Below are 21,717 nucleotides of genomic sequence, written 5' to 3'. Positions count from 1 at the left end.
TCACTTGTTATTCTCCTAAAACAAAATGAATAGAAAAGCGATGTCCTGATCATTTCTTTGGTTACTCAGCTCAATAAGCATCATCAGAAAAGCCCCACGCCCTCCATGAATGACATGAATGAAATAAAATAAGACTCGAGGTGTAGGTGCTTTAACCTAAAACACGCTTGCAGATAAGAAAACTGTACAAAGAAAAATGTGAGCAACAACAACTAAATCGTGGAGAACCGCTTCCAGGCGTGGTTGGCAGCGGAGGGAGGTGTAAATCGCCGTAGCAGAGACAGACGGAGGGAAGGAGGAGGGCTCTCGGGTGTCTGTAGGAGGATATTCAATTTGAATGAGCACACTTGGCTCCGTGGCCCTTTTGGAAAAAAAAAAAAAAATGAAAAAAAAGAAGTAACAAACACGAAAGCAGGCAGGGTGGAAGTTCAGGCCGAGCTTGCTTCTTCAAACGAGACACTTAAATCGCAGCAGATAAGAAGGTCGCGGTCCGCGTCACTCGCCGACTCGTCCGGCTCTTTAAGCGCGCCACATAATCACTGTGATGGATTGCAACGCTTCCTCTCGGGCTCCTCTGAACAGGCAGAGGAGGTTTGCTGCGCCGGCCAAAAAAAAGAAGAAGAAGGAAAAAAAAAAAAAAAAAAAAACTGCCAAAGCTCTCATCATCGGGTTTTTAGAATCAGTTACGTTTGAATCCACCGAGGAATCGTAATGGCAGAAATTCAACCCGTCAGTGATTCCAACACATCTGTTTGCTGTCTGTCTCTTTGTGAAGCGTTTTGACAACAAAGTGGTACATGCAGAAACCTGGTAAATGAAAAGAACAGGCGTGGTTAGCGGAAGACATTCAGCTTCATCACAGGACCACCCCCCCCCCCCCCCCCCCCTGCAGGGTGAGCGGGGTCAGCGACATCTCAGCTGCCCACATTGTTTTGGACAGAACCAGAAACGCGCGTCCATCACGGCCCGTTTCCCTACCTGCCGCAGGAGAACCGGCCTCTGCTTCCTTCCATCGTTAATGGAGTCGTCCCACTAATGATTTCTCATTAACGAAGCCCCGCGGTAGAGACAGGAGTCACCTAAAATCTACAGGGGTCAAAAGGGGAAGTGTGGAAACGGGCCGCTAATCAACTGAAGCCGACCCGACGGCGCGTGACCGGTCGGGATGAAGGCGCCAATCGACCCGACTGATTTGTTTTGTGCAACACAACAGAATCCACTGAAGGCCGACTGGATTCAACACTTTCAACCGGCTTCCTGATTGTAAAATACTTCTAAAATGTGATCGTTACCACTAAAACAATCAGTCGATGAAGAGAACATTTAGCGAAAAAAATCAATTAATTATTCAGTTTCTCAAAAGAAAATATTTGTGGATTTTCTTTTCTTTGTTGTTTGCGAGATCTTTAAATTTTTATGATATGACACAAATGTGTAAATGGCTGAAGTCAATCTGAATCTCAGCAGGGTACTCTGAAACAAACGCCTGCAAACGGACCGCTGCTCTTAAAAGTCCAACTTCTCAACAAAGACCACCAGAGAACATTTAATATCTGAGTCCATAAGCAACAGGAATAAAAACGTAATCACTGCTGACCTGGAGACCAAACCGCCAGCTCACACCGTCCTTATTGTTCTTTCCAGGAGAAACATCCAAACACAAAGCTCTCCATTTCTTCTGTCTGTAACCTCTGCATTGATTCCCCTCCCCCTACTGCACACACACACGCACACACACACACACACGCACAAAAAACGTTTCAGTGAGGAGCAGAGAGAGCGCCTCTCTTATCTTCTGCATTTCAGCTGTCCGCGCTAATTCAATAAACTTCAGAGGAACAAAATGAACACAGGAATAACGGAGAGAGTGGTGGTGGTGGGGGTTGGGGGGGGGGGGAGCTGCTCAAGGGAGGAAAGAAACAAGCAAACAAGAAAACCCAACATGAGAAGAAAAAAAAAAAAGAAAAAAAGGCGGCACGCACAGAATGCAGAACGATGGAAATTCAGAAGAAAAATGAGCCAAACAATTAAAAATATTCAAATAATTGATTGAATGAAGAATGCAAAAATCCTCCCTTACTCCATTTGCTCAGACAGGGTGCGTCCTCACCCCCCCCCCCCCCATCCCATAATGGCCCAGTATGGCACACAAAGCCTGTGTAGGAATATCAGCAGCGGGGAAACCTTGAGGCACTGCGCTGGGAAATAGATTGCTTCTGCTAATGCCCCTTTCATTAAGACACAGCCTTTAATTGTGCTGCTGACAGGCCGCCGGGGTGATGGGAGGAAGGCAGAGGAGACGAGTACGGAGTGCCCCCCCCCCCCCCCCCCCCGGGTTGGAGTAGTTTGGGGCGGACACAGCTCGCAGCCGAAAGTACAGATAACAGCAGAAAGCACGGAGAGGATTGCAGAGGAAAGCGTTCAACAAAAGGTCCGTGGAGCTCTTTTCAGTCTCCAGGATACTCGGCTTATAATCTCAAAACAGAAAAATCTAAATCCAGTACCTGCTCTCGTGTTAAGGCAGAATGTTACGACTCGTCTCCGTCTCGGGAGGCGAAGTATGAAAGGACGCGGCACGTTGAGAAGTTGCAGGCTGGCCTCCATCTCAAGAGGGAAGTGACATCATCAGGAGATCGTGCCCTTCGATGCCAGGCTCCAAAAAAACCTCAAAAGAGCTTTAATCAGGAAAAACCTGTCCTATGTCAACTGTCACTTAACAACCCCCCCCCCCATCGTCCCGCCGGGATCCAGTAGCAGGGCAGAGGTGGAGAGGGAACGTCATCAAGGGTTCTCCCGTTACAAAAGGCCCTCAAACAGAAAAGCCACAAAAAAAAAACAAAAAAAAGGGGGGCCGGCTCTTTGTTTGCTTTGTCTGCTCCTCCTCTTCCTCTTCCTCAGGAGCGGAGAGACAGAACTAGAGTCCGACCGGAAACCCTCTTCCTTTGATGATTAATCAGCCACATGGGGAATTACAACGGTCTGATTATCCACGTGGGTTCTGCACACTGCCGGACTGAAGACCTCACAAACCAGTGGCCTGTATTCTAGAATATGTTCTGCTGCGTGAGGTCAAACCACCGTTTCATTCAAACGGAGGCTGGTGGCTTTGAAGAGAGCTTAAGTTACCTGTCGGAAAAGGACTGACAAGGTAAAGTAGTGTCCACATTCTAAATATAGCCTCAACTTAAACTCTAAAATACGCCTTAATGCCGCTGTGGGATGAGATGAGAAACTCTTAAAAACCTCCCCTTAAAAAGATCCAAACCAATCCTCGTGTTTGTGCTCAGGGAAACGCGTCAATTCTAGAGTCATTATTCGCACAAGGCGACCCACAAGAACCAGTAGAGCAGATCCCCGGGCCTGACGCGTCTGGAACATAAGTCTTTCCATTCCAAGTGACCCATCGGGAACCACGTAACCATCACAAACCCCACACAGCGTCTCTGTGGAAAATAACTGGGCCTGCGGGGAGACCTCTTACCACACGTATGGAGGGGAGTCCATCCCCCTCCGTTCAAAAAAAAACACACAAAACTATAAATGAGGAAGGCAAAGGATTTGAAATATGTACACACACACACACACACACACACACAAGCAGCAAAACCTGACGCTGCTGCTCTCACAGTGAAGAATCACGTCATAGAAGTTCATTCCGAGCGATTTTCCTCGATTGCATTAGCGGCAGCTACCTCCACCACAGGAATGTCCAAGGGGTTTGTTAATAAACGACAACAAGGTGCGTTAACGTGCGTCTCCAGTCAGAATAAACGTCCGCGTGTACGGATGCAGGCGGCGGCGTCATTAAATGATTCACACTTGCGCGCCCCTCAATTATTCAGAGGGCGGGAATAATTAACACGGCATCTGGAGGACAAGGAGTCTGTTAAATGTGGTTTCTTTTCTCCCTCAAAACAGTCAGTCAGGAAGGAAGGGGCTTTAAAGTATTTCCATTTCGCAGGGGGGCTCAGGTGCTTTCTACGCAGTAAATGGCTGCCGACAATCAGGTGAAAAGGAAGCGGCATAAATCTAGCTGGTGTTAAATTAAAAATAAAAATCCAATCCAATCCTGGGCCACACTTCAGGACGAGTCACAGAAATATTCTTGGTGTGATTGCCTCATTGTTTTGTCAGAATTAAGACCATCATTTCCCTTCTTTCAGCGTTTATGGATTACTGAGAAAAAAAAAGACTATAAACGCCATTTACTTCGGTTTAACTTTATTTATTTATTTATTTTACTTCTAGCACACACTTTAATGCGTCATACCAGTTGTCTGAACGGCTACAACGCTTAAAAACTGTGATCGTCACCAAGATTTGCTCTGAAAAAGTCAATGGATAATAAATTGATGAAAATGTTCATCTTTTGAGTCACTTTGGGCCGTCAGATCACGCCGAGTGCATTTTAAAGAGTCATTGGTCGTGAAAACACTAGTCCAAACCTGGCTAGGATCTATTTCCGGAGGTGAAAGCATATTTCTGAAGGTTTGAATGAATCGCTTCCGGTGAATTAAACCTTAAGATCAGCTGTGATACTCCGGTAAAGTTTTTACATCCAAATAAATGCAGATTTGAGACTCAAAAGTCGTTAAATTCTGAATATTTAAAAAAAGGTCCAACAACCCCCCCAATACATCCAGTATTTAGGGGTCCTTTCAGTGTTGTATTCCGCGGCAGTGTGTCCGTCCGTGTCCAGCGGTCTACTCCGGATCTCCTGCTCAAAATTGGATTTGAAGCCATTAAGAGTCCCAACTCGAAGCACATGTTCCAAGCTGCGGAGCATTTCATTTCACCAGACGACCAAGAAAAAAAAATAAACCAGACACAAACATGTCTGGACGGAGGGAGAAGTCCCCCGCGCTGAGGAAAGCCCACTTTGACATGTGTGTGTGTGTGTGTGTGTGTCCTCCATGCATGTTTTCATACACGGTTCAGAGAGCGCTACCTTCTGCACCAGCAAAAAAGGTGCTGCTGTACTCCACAGAAATCTAAATATTCTGTCTGCGGGGGGAGAGACATTACAGCAAGGATTGTATTTCAAATGGCGGGAAACCCCCCCCCCCAACTCAAGCGTCTCTCTCTCTCTCTCTCTTTCTGCTGTCAAAACAAGCAACAACCTTATTTTGGTCCAAATACTGTGGCTCCAATGATCAAAAACCCCCGAGCAAGCCGGATCGCTATCTCCCAAATCTAAACAAGCCTTTTACTTTCCCAGAACAGAGCGCGTATTCTATAAGCACTGAAACATGGGGGGGGGGGGGGGGGGGCTTACAGGAGTGTGTGTGTGTGTGTGTGAGAGAGATCCCGGGTTTCCCAGTCGGGAGTTTAAGTAACGAAAGAGTAAAACAGTGCCGGCTCTGTGGAAGCCAGGAAGCAGCCTAACGTATTTATCCAAACACGTATCTGCTGAGAGGCCCCCGCGGCTCCACCGCGTACCCCCCCTTCCTAAGCTCCTCCGACATCGGGAGCCCCGCCTGCATTTCGGCACCTTAAAAAAAAAAAAAAAAACACACAGCGTCACTGTGTCGTTTCTCAGGAGACGCTGGGAGATCTGGTTCTCTGTCGGCCTCTTAATATACTTGATAAAACAGCCGTTTTCTTTTTCACCGTCATCCACAAATCGTCTGCAGATGACGGATCCAAAACTTTTAAGGATTTAAGGCAGATTTGTTACTTGCCCTACAAATGGATGGTTTCTAATTAAACAACCAGTCAAACACGGCCAAATTAAAAATCTGAGAAGGAGCCCACTCGACTTGACACAACCCGTCGATCATAACTACATCCTCAAGCAGAACCTTGTCAGGTGAACACCGTGCTGCTCCCCCCCCCCCCCTCCTCTGCGTTCACACCAAAGCGTTCGGCCCACTTCCCCCCCCCCCCCACCGCTGAAATGTACTGACGAAACAAACTGCCGGGTGACCTTGTCTCCGCATTGGAGGTGCCGCGGCTCACAGCTGAGGAATCCCACAACAAAACACACTAGCGCACAACAAGATCAACTCTGCCAACAACAACAACGATTATTCAGACAGAACGGAGTTGAATCAAAGTGTTTAAGGTTAACAAAGATGAATAGAGGAGAGAGGGGGCTGGGTTTTTTTCTGCATTCACAGATTTGACACCGCTGCCCAAATCTTCCTCCTCCTCCTCCTCCTCCTCCTCCTGTCACCCAACTGGATGCAGACGCCACTTCACTTCCACCTCAACGTGCGACGCGAGGATCCGAGCACGCGAGCCAACGGGCCAGGGCGGATGAAGGGACAGGAGCACTCCGTTGCTTTAGTTTAAGTCGGATCAAAGACTGTCATGATTATGCAACGAGCAATGAAGCTAAGCTACAATTTCTGCTTGTCGATGGAGCGGTTATGGGGGGAAAAATATATATTTTTACAGACCACTGACAGTTTTGTGAAAAGCGTTTCAGGATGTCCAAATGAACTCAGAGGGTTTATACATTTTTTGGTAAAATAAATGGTTATTGGTGCATCGGCGTCATTTCTAACAGCAGCGGCGCTGTTTCCTATTGAAGCAGGAAGCACATGAGGAAATGACACCATTGGTTATTAAATATATTCATTTTTGTATAATTTGATCAACTATTTTTCCACTATATCTTATATAAAAAGTTCCACCCGACATGTGCAGAGCATAAGTGCAAATCATCTGTACCGAGATCAACCTTTGTAAGAAATATATGGCGAATGCAATGATATTGTTTTACCAGATAATTAGCATAAGTGTAAAATAATCAGCATTCACTGTCTTTGTCTCAGTCTCAAACAGAGCTTGACCGGGGCACACTTGAGAAATAAATATTATTTGGACCATGACAGCCAATTACTGATGAAGCTGTAATATCAAAAGGATTCACATTTTTTATGAAATGCTTCCTCTAAATCAAGTTATTGTAAAAATGTTTGAGCTGGTTGAAGGAATCTCTGCACATGCACCTGTGCGCTCGTGTTGAAGATGTCAACAGGAAAAATGCCCTCGCAGTATTTCACCAACAAGGAAAATATGCCTTGTGTTTTTACCCTCAACAATATAATAATATGTGCCAGGCTGGGTTGTTTTTTCATTTTTACACAACAGTGAAATGTGACTATAACAAGTAGTGCCATGGGGTTAGAACAGGCGCTATTCGGGTCAGTTCTAAAATCCGTCCACACACACACACACACACACACACACTCGTCAGAGGGGTGTGTGTGTGTGTGTCTAACTGGTCACAGCACTCTGACCCACTAATTAGAAAAAGAGCATAACCACATCAGACAGGAGCCACGCTGAAAAAAAAAAAAAAGGGTCTTTTTTAAATAATTCTTTTAAAATAAATGTAAAAGAGCACACGAATGCGTTGGTGCACGACGATGACAACATGGCACCATCGATCAACCTCTCAGGCCACAGCGCAGAAGGCAGAGAAAACTTTCTACTCAAATGTGTGTGTGAACCCTGTGTTTGCTAAACATGTAACTTCTGTTTTCCTCACTGTACACGTTGATAACCAGTCATAACTCATTTCCTCAAATGTCCCACGGCACAGTTTGGAACATTTTTTTTTTTTTTTTTTTTTAGTCTCGGTTCACAAAGTTTGTCCTCCGTGGCCACCGTCCGCTCTCTGAGCCTCACCCAATTAAACGAGAGTACAAACAAAGGGCTCTGCAGCAAACAGCCGCCTGATTGGCATCCGGGTTGGCGCTCGAAAGATTTTAATTTCTGCAGCCTGGGTTATCGAAACCGAAGCATAAAAATGTGAAAATAAATAAACAAACGAGTAGAAGGAATGAAAAGCCCTGGATGATTGCACGTTTTAAAAGTTACATTTGTCCATTCAAGGCAGGATGAAAAATATGAATTATTTTGGCAGTTTAAATTATCCTAATGGTGCTTTTTAGCTCCCATGGCAGGTGACCCAGATTGCATGCGTGTGCGTGTTTGTGTGTCACTTACATGTGGACGTGTGGAGGTTGGAAGCGGCTCTGGTTGATGTTGTAGTGGGTGAAGGCCTGCGTGGGGTTGGAGCTGTACTCGTCCACCGCGATGGTCACTTTGCCATGAGCCATCCTTTCCGCCGGTTGGACATGAGACGCCGTTCGTTCACCGGGACCGCGCGGCGGTCATCCTTCGGAGCCGCTCGAGAAGCCCAGCGAAAGTCTCCCAGCAGCAGGAGCAGCCAGCAGCAGCGAACCCGGGCCGACCGACTCGACCCTGACACACTGCACCAAGGAAGAGGACACACACACACACACACAAAGCTGCTTCAAACTGGACCACCAGGCAGACACACACACACACACACACAGAATGCAACGGTAAGAACGGCCGCTCTTCCACATGAGAAGAAAGTTGCGGAATGAACACACATTTCTGCTGTTCAGAAGATAAAATGCAGAAACAGGTGGCTGAAGGAGCGGAAACAACTCTGAGCACAAGTGGAGTACACGTGAAGTAAGAGGGTGATCCTTTTCTGAATCACACAGTTGAATGTAGTCCATATTTTACACTGCAAATAAAAAAAATGTTTAGTTTGTCATTTCCTCACTTGCTGTGTTTTTCTAAAAAAAAATCTTCCTTTTCAACCAATACGGCATTTTGACAAGTGAAGACAAATTCTTTCGGAAACGAAACACTGACAGGCGACTTTTAAAAATTGGGGAGACACGTATATTTGCTGCTCTGCTGCTCATTAGCACGGTGGGTTTAATGCAAACTAACATAATCAAATCTAAAATATGACTGCAGGCATGGCCTCTAAGGCATTAGCCCGTTGAAATTAAACCAGTCAAATAATCAAATATGCCTGCAGTAAAAACAAGAAAAATGTTCCCAATGTACGACACAGCCACAGACCAGGTTCAACAGACAAAAAAAGAAAAAATTCTCTTATTCCAGGCTTCTGAAAAGAACCAGGAACAATGAATCTGCCTTCAGAACTGTTCCAATGGCTTTGAAAAAAGGTACAATAAAGAAAAAATGTAAAAAACACTTAAATTCTGGAGGGTAAAGCTGCTAAAACGCTGCACATCGAGTGTCCTGTTGTTGCTTTTTTTTCTGCATCTTCAGAGCTCACTCACCGGGCTTCTCTTTGTGCGCCTCCTTGAGCTCAACCCCTGAGCTTCCCTCCTGCCTGACCTCCCTGACTGATAGAGAAGTGGCCACTGTGGGCTTTTTATACCAGACCTCCTGATGCAGCCACGAGCAGTTAAAGAAGAAGAAGAAGAAGAAAAAAAATCAATTTGTCTGTAATCAGCAGCACCGGAGTTCATTTGATGGTTAAATCCTGTGATGCAGTGAGAAAAAAAAAGAAAAAAAAACTCCAGTTGTGGAATATCTCAAAGGAAACAATCTCCCAATTGAAGCTAGAAAAAAATTCCTGTTTTTCCACGGAAGCATTGATTCATGTTTTCTGGGTCAACTGGATGCTACTTCCTATGATATGTGCAATGCATTTGAGTTAGAAAGATTCATGCCAGCCAAGACAAAAAAAGGAGGCTGAACTCAATTCCTGCAGATAGACAGACACACACACACACACACGCTCAAGTCTTCATTTAAAAAGGTTGTAATGCCACAATTCAAACTCCAACCATGTAATCCTCACAGCTGCAAGTACAAGAAACAAGTTGGCACATCTATATGGGCCTTGATAAAAAAAAAAAAATTAAAATCACTTTAATTAAAAACTGCCCAGTCAATTGCCTCGGGACACACTTCCCATCAAGCAACCGCTTCCATCCGAAACAAACCCAGAACCAAAAGGACTCGCTCTCGCTGCTCGGAAAAACTGCTGGGTTTTTTTTTGTGCAAATGCAGGCCGATTTGTGAGCAGCATGCTCCACGGTCTCCTCGCAGAGTGTGTGTGTGCGTGTGCGTGTGTGTGTGCGTAACTCGCTTTGCCCGCTTGTCGGTCCCTAACCGTGCGGCTACAGTAGCAGCAACTAGCTCTGTAGCTTAGCTTGCTAAAACCTGTCCCGACACTAGATTTTCTTTTCTCTCTCTTTTTTTTTTAATTACATGTTTTATTATGCAGGCTATAGATTCGCACTGATGTGCTTTTCCATAAACAACGGTGCACACGCACACAAATGGCTAACTTCACGGGTAGAAATCACCCCGGTAAGCACAGAGGGTAAAAGGCGAATAAATTGACCCTTACTGATACCACGCATGCACATATAATAGACACACACACGCGCGCGCGCGTGCGTGCACAGTGTGCTATGCACCTCTTGCTGTGAGCCGCAGAAACGTACACAAAAAGAAAAGGAGGTCGGTGCGATCCTGAACTCTGCTCCTGCAATAACAAAAAAAAAAAAAACACCCAAAAGGTGGTCAGTGTCACGGCAGCGACGCGGCAACCTCTCGCTCGTGCTCGTAAATGACAAGCCACCTTTTAACCGACGGCTTTGTGTCAGTAACCCCCCCTTCCCTCCCTCTTCGGTTCTCAAAAGCAAAGCGGAAAGGTTGCTCTACCTTCGCCGTGTCGGGGAGGGCGGGAGAGGGTGGTGGTGGTGGTTGTGGGGGGGGGGGTTGTTAATCTGGCCGGAGAAAGAGCGTCAGGTCGGGGGGTCGCCCTCTACGCGCCGGCGGAGGGACGCGGGTCCATGCGGCGGCGGCGGCGGGAGAGCGGGTAGGCTGGTACGCGGCCGTCCGGGGGTTGCGGCAGTCTGGGCGGATAGGGCAGAACCTTCGACCCGGCGGGACCTCGGCTGGCTCCTGTGGAAAGAAACCAGACAAGAAAGCGGAGGGGGGAGAGAGAGAGAGAGAGAGAGGGGGGGGAGAGGAGGGCGAGAGATACTGACAGACTACGGGGGGGGGGAGTGGTTGGGGGGGGGGAGAAAGAGAGGGCAGCCTCGGTGTGACGGAGGGAGAGCCGGAGTGCAGTGAGCCGGAGTTGCCACTGGGGTCAGAGAGCGGAGAGAGCGGGAGCGAGCAAACGCCCCCCCCCCCCCCTTTTCCTTCCCCTCCCCCCGCACGCGCACCCTCACTGGCGGGCTGCGCGCGGCGAGGAGGGAGGAGGGGGGGCGGGAGGGAGTCCCGCTCTACTGCCGTGTTGCATTCACTTGCTGTCGGAAATTACATTACTGCATATTAAAATATATGTTAGTTAATGAAGCCCGAATGATTACGTTGACTTGTCACACATTTCTCTTTCAATTAATCCCTGGTTTACTTTCTAATTAATAACATAAAGGGATATGGCTTTATACACGCTGAATGAAGGAGGACTAATAAACATTTCCAGGAGGATAAAAACCTGATCCATAAAGCAAGTGATGTAGGAGCAATTGACTAATGAAGTCACAATATTCAAACCAGTGTCATATTAATGAAAAAGTGGAGCAGTCAAAAACATTATTTGCGCTCTTTGTACAACAATAATGTATGTCTGAATTTGGAGGTCTCAAATCAGGTTACAACCCCGAAACAAGCCCTTCAACATCCACACCTCTGATTACTTATCATGCTGGAGGCAGAAATATTCTATTGTTAAATTGACAGTTTACAATCAGTGTCTTTCCCCTTTGTGTGTCGTCTGCTGGCCGAAAGCATAGTTTTACTGCGGTAGCTTTACTTAAGGCTGTGAGGCTTTCGTGACATGGCATAATAAAGAAGGCTATTGATCTTCTCCCATGAAATCTTATGCAGTATTCAATATTGTGGTTGCTGCACCTTCAACTCAGCATACACTGCCTCGTATATAAACCAGCACACACGCTGAAACTAATCGATTGTCATGGTAGTGATGGACACTAATGGCGAGATCCGGATACAATAGATGCATTTTTATATTGGACTTATTGAAATAATAGCGGCGGCTGAACGCCACTGACTTCTTCTTTGTTTGAGCTTGGAAATAACATACAGGTTCCAAAAATTGAAAATAAAACTGTACGTTCATTCTGTGCAATTGTTGACGTGAAATATTTCTTTCTAAGATCACAGTCGTGGTGGGGAAACATTGCCAGAGTGTGGAAGGTGTCTAAATCTATGATTAGAAGACATCAAGGCCCCTTTGGGTTCACAAGTAAACAATACTAATGAGTACCTGTGGGAGTCCTTCACACAACCTGAAATGGGGCAGCCGAACTGGGGGAACACTACAAACTGGCATGTAAAAAAAAATTAAAAAAACATCCTGGTAATAAGGGGTAAACTCCTAGATTTTTAAATTTCTACATTAAACATTAATTCTATGAAAAAGTTTGTCTTGTTTTTTTTCTCACCTGTGCTGAAATGTGAGATTCACATTACATCGACTCATTCTCTCCTTCCATCTACGGAGGTGACATCAATTCCAAACACTGCTTCGTAGACGGTTTGTGTCACAATGATCAGTTCAAGCATTCATACAAATATTCATGGCCTTGTTGTTTGTGCCCTGCTTGTGGGATGAGTGGATGGAGCCCATCTGGAGTGCAGCTCTAAGCACATTATCTTCCACCGTCTCCTTAAAAGAAGAAGTCGGGCTACAGCTGTAAGAAACGTTTAATTGCCAAAAAAATAGTTCAATTGGTCTGCACAACGATGCAGACAAAACCGGCCGGAGCAATCTACTTAATCATGGATTAAACCAACAAACTTTGAATAATAAGTTAAAAAAACAAATCATATTTATTCATTAGTTCACTTGAGTGTGATGGGAAACATTTTCTACTCAATATTACTTGACGCAACCTTTCATGACAAAGTGTTTTTTTAGAACACCCGCAAGATCTTTGCCTCATTCTCAACATCTAAAGCTTGATTAAACCGTTTTTACCAGATGTTATTATTGTTAACATCAAGAATTTAGAAAGGACAATTGCATTTCAATGAATCATTTCTCTCATTGTATTTCTCTTGAATGATAATATTGAATTCCTGCCCATCACTGAGTTCACACATCATTCATATCAGTCAGGGGGGGGGGGGGGGGGTCAAGAAGAATTAACTTGCCTGTGCCAAGGCTATACCTTTTTAATATACTGATGGGATTTCTGATGAGAAAAGGCTGCGTGGGAAGGTCCATAATGGACCCATCCGAGCGTCTCTGCCACATTTACGTGTCGGCCAGTCGAGGCAGAGACCATTTTTTTCTAATTTTACTGACATGCTTCAATTTCCCCGGCCCATCAGCACGCTCCCTCCCTCCCTCCCTCACCGGCACAACAGCCCCGTGAGTCATTTCCATTTGACTTTTCTCTTATCTGCACACACACACACACACATACACACACACATACACACACACAAAAAGCCTTTTCCATATACTAGCCGGCGGGTGTCAATGTGAAAGCAGGGTTTGAATTTTATGTGGAGAGGCCACATTTAAACATTTGACCAGCGTTTGTTCTCCTGGCTGCATATAGAAAACTAATGATAGATAGGAGACCAAATGTCACGGAAGAAATGGCTTTTGCCATAAATGTTTTATTCAGCCACGCGCCGCGGCGATCACATTTATACAATAGAAAATGTAAATGTTATGCAGAGCGTTGGGGGGGAAACCCCCCCCCCCCACTATATTTTATGACCTTCTATAAAAGAGGGTAAAAGGACTTTCCATCCAAATAAGGCAGAAATGAAACACATATTTAATGGGAGCGGGAAATGGGAGTGTGGCCTTTTTCGGGAGACGGAGGGTGATATTCACTTAACCCACTGGCTGAGGAGGTTCAACGGCTCTAACCTGCACAGATTTATGCCTGTCGCCCCCTGCTCGCCACGCCAGATAAATAAGAGTGAGGCCTGTCTCTCTGTTTCCCCCCCCCCTCCCCCCTTTTCCTTTAAATGTTAATGCCATTCAGATTTACGGCGAGGCAGATAGACGGCTGCCGAGAGAACGGCGGGGTTGCACGCGGTGTATTTATATATTTATTTATGTCATTGAAATGCACACAGACGAAAAGCGTTTGCCCCCCCCCCCCCCCGAGGCTCAGCAGCACTCCGTGGACCGAACATGCCTTCGGGCGCCGTGCGCGTGTACACAAATGAAAGGAAAGCTGAAAAACAATCCAAAACATCCAAGGATCCCCCCCCCCTCCCTCCCCGTTTCTTTTCTCTTCTCACGCTTGTTATGGACTCGGAAAGTAAGGCAACATACAAGTTAATTTTATTAGCAAACAGAGTGCTTTTGCCCCGGCGGAGCTTGAAGAGAAGGAGCGAGAGGAGAAAGGGGCGAAGAGAGGCATGAAAGCCAAGTGTATTAATTCTCCTCCCGTCCTCCCGCTGTGTTGTGATAGACGGAGTAATGTGCAGGCTCACTTTCTATGCCAAAGGGCAGGCGAAAAGGCTCACAGGAGAGGACTCTCTGAGTCAGTCTCCACTCGGCCCCCGCTCGCTCTCCGGCGCTTTCTTTGCGGCCCTTTTTAAACATCGGCAACAGGGAAACTGTGAGAGAAATAATCGTTTTAACGTTGAGCCTTGAGATCCAGATTCACCCGCAGCCATTCAACGATACCTTCACATTTCTCCTTCTGCCTCTCTCTCTCCCTCCCTCTGTGTGCGCCAAGCGGTCGATACAGTATAAATTAGGAGTGTCCGCGTGGAGCGACTGTGTATTAAATCACGTTAATTGATTAGCCCCCCCGAAGTTCGAGAGAGGACAACGCCGCGGCGCACTCCGTCCTCTGCTGAAGTGGCTCCTGCTCGTTTCAGGTGACGACCCCGAACACCTACACCTGCAATCAATCCACCCAACGCAGTGGTGAACACCCAAACAAAGCATTGCAGGGTTTTGAGCATTGTGGGGAGACTGTCATCTCTTATCTAGTTTGAGAATGTTTGAAGGTCGTGCACGGTGCATAAGTAGATGTCACACGAAAAAAAAAAAAACGACAAGTGAAACAGAGGCAAGTAAATCAAGTACACAATAGCGAATAAAAAGGGATTTCATGGAGTTCAACGTTCAAACAAAGCTTGATTGAGAGCTGTGTGTTTTACGTTCACACTCAATACTTTGTCACGTCCCTCGTTTGACAGAGACACACCGCTAGTCCTTCCGAGGCAAACGGTGCTCAGAAAGCAACTTTTCACCGTAAAAGTAGTTCCACTTCACACCACACATGCATTTGCAGCTTCTGCAGGATACAACGCCACAATCTGGATATGATACCCGACCTTGGATGAAACTGGCGATCCGATGAGAAAGATACTAGTACGTTGTGAGCGTGTTTCTAGTGTCCATCCGGTCTCTTCCATCAGAGGAAATATGACTATTATCAGAGTATTATTTGAGTGAGCATGTGGCCATTAGTACAGTCCTGGCATGTGTCCTCCTCATGCAACCGTGTGGTATTCTACGGGAAGTTATTTAGTGCCTATGAATGGTAGCTTAGCTTAGCGTTTTCTGAAGCAATATGAGCATTTTCAGAAATTTGGTACAAACCAATAGATATCACCATGAGCGATCTCATTTGATTCCTTACGTTTGCAGTGACTATTATTTGTTGCATATGAAACACATGCATTATCTTTTCGAATCAGCATCGACAGTGAATGAGATCGCTTCCTGTGCGGCCACCATGTTGAACTAACAGACTACCTCTCTGAGCAAATGTATCTGCACTGCGTGTGTGCGTGTGTGTGTGTGTGTGCGAGAGAGAGAGGCGAGGCCGACAGTCCGGGACGGGTTTCATTGCTCTGATACCCGCTGTGAGAGTTGATGGGGTTCCCCACCGAGGACGTGCAAAACGATCCTGGCAAGTGATTTGTGTGTGTGAGCGAGAGAAAACGAGACAGAGACTTCACCGTTTCATCTGACATCTGAGTGTGTGTGTGTGTTACAATTATACTTGAACAGGTGAGATAGGAAGCGGGTCTGATTGAAAAGCCGAGCTCCGCGGGTCTCACGCTGCGGGTCTCATTTTCCCTCACAACTGCCTCGGAACCCGCTTGTTGATCGTTGCCGTGTGACTCATTTCCATGTCTGTTATCTAAACTCTCCTTCCTTCCATCCATCAGCCACAACATGCAAATGGCGAAAAAGGTAAGTAAAATGAATACAAATTAAAAATATATATATATATGAAGAACATTTTGTGGCCGCCAAAACGCACCTTCTGCTGCCCTCGACTGCTCATCTGTGATGAGTGAACACTGTTGTATTCAAAATACCTTTCCAATCAAATGATCCTAATCTTAGTGGTGATTCTATGTGCTGATATTAATCGCAGGTATGTACACTTTATATCATTTTTAAGTGAAGAGACTGAAGGAGAAATCGCAAAGGCAGACCTGCCCAGTTGGAGGTAATTTACATAAGTTGACATAATTTAATGAGGCTTTACATATTCTATCAGAGAAAACTTGCAAAACTTTATCTCGTCACAATACTTTAATGGCCAAATTTAAGTTAAAAACAGAGACAATAAAATACTTGAAATATATAATCATTACATCTCTTTCAAATAGTTAGAAGGTTTGAGGTCCCTCACTTACTGTTGCAGTTTGAGTCAATCATGAGCTGTAAAAGATAAATCAATTTTCAGAGCTGAATGGAACCCAAAACCTTTTCAAATAAAATACAATGGTCCAATACAGCCGTGAGGACACCGCCAACAGCTCGATGTACCCAGAAAAGGCAATTTTGTCTCTGAAGCAAGAGAACAGATGTGAAACAAAAGAATGATGGTGGAATTTCATGTAGGTGCTTCGGGTTCAAGCTCACGTTGGCTCACTGACAGGCAGTCACGTCTGTTAAAGTTGTTAGTAACATCTGGGATTTTCCTACCATAACAAGTAGAAATGTTTGCTCTGAAGAAGGACTATTAACATTAAGCGGAGGTCAAAAATCAGCAGCATAAGTGGTTGAGGCACAAAACGTGGGGATAATTTGGTTCCTCACCACGCAAGCAATGCAAAATGGAATTAAGATGCTTTTCATGTGAGACACAAATTCACAGGTCAAACAGTAATTACTTTGAAACTGGTGGTGGAGGCCAAAAGTCAACTTTGAGGTAATTTAAATGAGCTATTGATTAAAAAGTTGTTCTAACCCAAATCATTTTTTTTTACCCTGATTTTCTAACAAGGCAAAGAAACATTCCAAATAAACGCTTTTCCTCAGTTCCATATTTATAAATACAGATTATCTAACAATAAACAAGAGAATTCCTTATTTGGATGCATTTTAAATCTTCAAAACCCCAATGTTGTGGAACTGAGTGCAACAATGGGCCTCGCTTGTGCTCACCCTGCCCGGCTGATAAAACCATTTGCTCCAAAGCGCGTCGGGTAAGATATCGCTCAGCTAAACTGTGTCGGCGACGCACATTGTGACACTGAGTCGCGTCATGAATCTGTAACAAACTTGCGAAACAATCGTGTCAATTCAAAAAAAAAAAAACATCACGTTTAATTCAAACAGGATCAAATGAATATTCGTCTCAGCCTTTGGCGCCTGTATCTATTTTTCCTGAAATGTGGCCCTGTGCAGGGAAACACAGGAAATGGCGCGTCTTTAAGGAGCGGTGGGTGCAGCATATTTTCTTCCAGGTCACACACACTGTCCATAAACCTTTCTTCTGTCCACATGGTTCTGTTTTAAGACGTTTGCTCGAGGTGATTAATGAGTGGATGAAACCGTCTGGCTCCTACGTGAGTCTCCGGGTGTGGAGGGGGTGGCGTTTTCATGTGACTACACACTGTCAAGAGTGTCTCCTGGAGCAGCGCGGGAGCTGGCGGAGGTGTGCACGGCTCAGTGCAGAGGGTCCGCATGTTTTATCTTCTGTCACCGAGCTTCCAGCGCCGCGCACCGCCTCTCAAGTGATTTACTGTCTCGCAGAAGCCTCCTCACTAGACAGAGGAATCAGCGGGTGTGTGAGTTTGGGTATGTGGATTTTTTTACAATGTGCTGTGTGTGAGGAAATGTGATTTACAGAATACGTGTTTTGAAGCAAAAAATAATGTCCCTAAAAGTGAAAAAAAAAAACTGCAACTACACAATATTGACTATCTAGACTGCCGAGCAGTGTGCTCCCACTCTTGACACCATCTGACAATTTGATTTGATTTAATGCTATAAAATATTATATAGTGCAAGTAAGTTATTGTATGACAAGTAGCTGCTGAAGGACGGTGGGGGCCGAGAGGACCGATGATGTCATCCTGATACAATCCTGGAGCTCCTTCATGGACTCGTAATGGAACAAGTGGGAAGGACGCTGTGGCAGCAGCCGTAGTGGTTTTACTGGGAATAAGCCATCGGTTGAAATAAAACTCACTCGGACAGAACAGAGGAGAGAACATTTTGGGGGAAGGTTTGCAAGTTTTTACAATTAGTTGAAAACTTTTAGATGATTAAAAAGACAACCTATTATGAATCTGGTTTAACAGAAAAAAAAAAACCCTGTTGACTTTCATATGTAGCGTTGCAAAACAACGCTAACCTTTTAATGTTTATATATATATAGGAAATTAACAACTGTAATAACTGTATGTAGCCTGTTGCTTCACTGGTAAACAGAAGAAAACAAAAGTTTTCAGTCCATGTGTGCATCTCGTAGGAAGGTCTCGCCCCTCTGAGCAGGAGGCGCTTTACGCTAATGGGCTTTTTAAGGAGTCACCTGGTGATTCATACTGGCGAGAGGCCCTTCACCTGTGAGCACTGGGGAGCTGATTACCGCTCCATGCTTCTGTGAGGACAAAGAGCCAAACATTTAAACCTTGAAACCCCGGTCAACTGCTGTCTCAACTCATTGTGTTTGACCCAAACAGAGGATTGGCAGTAACTTATGAGGCGAGGGGAATGCGCTCTAGTCTAACATTAGCTAAATAGCTAATCAGAGCTAGCTAACGTTAGCTAACTTTCAAAATAACGTATACTTAGCTATCACTCACCGTGGGCGGCGTGTTGCTCGGTCGTCCGGTGACGGAAGGACACGTGTTTCTTAATGTTTTTCGCTCACGCGCATTGAGCGTCCCTGTCGGCCTGTCTTGAACCATTTTATTCAAAGGTTAAGTCAACAACGTAATAATAATAAAGCATAATGTTAGCTATTGTGTTACGCCAGCTCGGCGCAACCTGTGTTAGCCACTAACTAAACTACCAGACACTCAACTTGTAAGGTTGTAATTTCCCCATTTAAAATAATGTCATTCGATGTATTTGGCATTTAACTGCCAGATATTTAAGTCACGACCATTGCAGATAACGTAATTAATGCAGTGTAAAATTCTGGAGGTAAACAAACTGTGTTCCCTGGATTTAGAAGGACATGAATGTACCGTAACTGTTTCCCCGCACATGTTGCATATGAAACTGTGACTAACTGTGTTCAGGTTTTGTTTTTTTACACACTAAGCAGGCTTGGCACCACACATTCAACATGAACTCCTCTTTCCCTGGCTCCCAGTGAATCAGATAGGCTGCCCAGCCCCCACGAAGGAGATTACACAAATTTATGCAAAGCCTGTAAATGATTTATACTGCAGAGGACAACAAAGGGCTTTTTTACAACACCGCAGACAAGACAGGAAGAGACGGACCGAGAGACACTGACACCTGCAGTAATCCTCACATTCGAAAAACCACACGCATCTTTATTGCACATCAGAAGTTACGCAACGAAGCATGATGGAACGTATGATTTTCTTTTTTAAATAATCAAACTAAGAGGGAGCATTCAGGGCATATTCAGCCAGTGGTGTTATCTCGGAGGAAGCGCACAACAACCCCTTTTTTTGTATGCACACAGAACAACTATTGTGTCTTGATTCCTCTCCGATGCAAGCAGGCAGAGTGCAGCGACGGTGAAGCTTCGTGCAGGATAGCACCACACACTGTTGGCCTTGGGTCTATGTTTAGACAGAGCTTTGAAGCACTCGTGTATGTGTGTGTGTGTTTGTCTGCCGCACTGCATATTTGTACTAGTGGGTGTTCTTTATCAGGGAGGATAAAAGGCTGAAATTTGTTTGAGCTCTCCCCCATCTTCCATGGTAGTGTCACCCACCCCCAAGGATTGTGCGCATGGACCGTTTTCTTCACTATTCATCAAGATCTGCATGTGGGGGAAGAAAAAAAATCACATAACATGTTTCGTCGTGTTTGCCACACACTTCAGTCAATTGAAGGGCATGCATAATGAAGGTTTAGACCAGGGGTGGCCAATTGGTTGATTGCTGTTGTGTATTAAAAATGAAGAAAATCCAGACGGACAGGAGGCATCTTGGATCGAGAAGTTAAAATCACAAGTATTTTTATCACAATTAATAAAAGAACATCTTAGCTGAGGAGCTGCTGGTCTCTGGAATCAACAGGCCACAGGGAAGCCCATTGACAGACCCATAGTGACTGTGTCTTGCTTCTACCGACCAACTCCAGATCAATGGATGCCAACAGGTATTTATACAGTTTATCAGTAAAGGTGTGAAAGTTAGTGTCCACGTCCCTGGAAGTGGTCTCCTGGTGAGTTCAATCGAACCTGGATATCGAATGTCTCTCAGTCAATATCAGTTGTGGTGCTATCTTGGGCCCCTCAAGCATAACACATCTTTCTCCCAACAACGTTGATCCCAACAAATAAAGATGGCGCCCCCGCCATATTTAATGTTATATGTACATTTTTGACAAGTGACGTTAGCTAGCGTCAGCAGCTTCGTACCTAGCAAGCAAGCCATTATTAGCAGAATTTATAACGGCTTAATTTAACGTTAGGTACTTGAATATCAGAAATTGTGTAAATGTTTTAAACATGTTTACAAACACCTTAATTGTTACCGGTTTATATTATTTGCACAATATCCGAGTAAGTATCAATCAATATCAATATCAATCAAGAATGTATTGAGACGGTTCCCTCGCTTCTCACAGATGCGAGGCTTGTTTTTTTTTTTTTTTTAAATCGACTTGTTTTGCGCTAACAATATGCGGCGCTGTTGTTAAGTTTTGTTATCGCTGCTACTCGTTCGCCAAACTGCAACCCCACCCCACCCCCATCGGGCGTTCCCAGGTGGGGGGAGGGAGGGTGATCGCCATCACTTGGTCGATCGAAAGGTAGCTCGCAACCCCAAAAAGTATCTAAAAAAATAAAATAAAACTACGTCTAAAGATAAATGACACACTGTGTATAAGACTGATAAAATTGTCTAATAGTTAAGTACAATTATTGCCCAAAGCGGGATCTTCTGACTGACAAAGAATTCCAGTTTCAGCTCTTTGTTTTGGTCATGGCAAAATCCTTTGAAAACCACCATGCACTGTGGCAGATCAAAACCAAAATCAGAGCCCAAAGAGTTAATATTTTGCAGGGAACATTACTGAGGTCTGAGTGGGTTGGTCCTCCCGATTTCCCGTAAACCCACCTACCGTGGTTACATCCCCGCCCCCCCGCCCCTCCTCCCTACGTGGTCCCCTTCCGGCTCTCAGACCCCCGCTTTTGGGAAAGCCTGACGCAGGTCAGCGGTCGTGCCCGACATCAGTGCTGCATGTTCGCCTCGCAGGCTAAACACTTACATTGCTGGCCGATGGACTGTGACCACAGGACACCCCCTCCGCTTCCACCTCCCAATCCATACACTGTTACCAGGTGCTGAGCCCCCCCCCCCCCCCCCCCCGCTGTCCCCATGGCCCCGTCACCCCCTCCTCGCCCCTCCGCCCCTTTAACCCGGTCCTTCAGACAGCATTGTCTGGGCGAACAATGCGGTCATTGTTACCTCAAGGTGGCACATTGTGAAAGGGGCTTCGCAAGGGGCTGCAGAGGTGACCCTGACAGTGTAACTCAGCAC

The 21,717-nt window shown here is 45.4% G+C and overlaps 1 protein-coding gene across 4 annotated transcripts in view; it reads right to left on the bottom strand.

Moving 5' to 3' along the window:
- mpped2a (metallophosphoesterase domain containing 2a) overlaps positions 1-10,784 on the bottom strand; it is a 40,660-nt gene extending 29,876 nt beyond the window's left edge. The window contains exons 1-2 of one of the 4 annotated variants that reach the window (XM_037482351.2): positions 10,483-10,784; positions 7,960-8,274 (exon numbers count right to left, since the gene is read on the bottom strand). In XM_037482351.2, coding sequence (XP_037338248.2) covers positions 7,960-8,072 — 113 coding nt within the window. In that variant the 5' untranslated portion in view covers positions 8,073-8,274; positions 10,483-10,784. Of the gene's footprint in view, positions 1-7,959; positions 8,275-9,083; positions 10,145-10,482 lie in introns of those variants that run through there. The other 3 variants (XM_037482361.2, XM_037482342.2, XM_037482369.2) reach the window with 3 other exon arrangements.
- Between the last annotated feature and the right edge of the window lie 10,933 nt (positions 10,785-21,717).

This window comes from Pungitius pungitius, chromosome 4 (assembly GCF_949316345.1).
Source record: "Pungitius pungitius chromosome 4, fPunPun2.1, whole genome shotgun sequence".
Lineage (NCBI taxonomy): Eukaryota > Metazoa > Chordata > Actinopteri > Perciformes > Gasterosteidae > Pungitius > Pungitius pungitius.
This window is presented reverse-complemented; position numbering and strand designations above follow the sequence as displayed.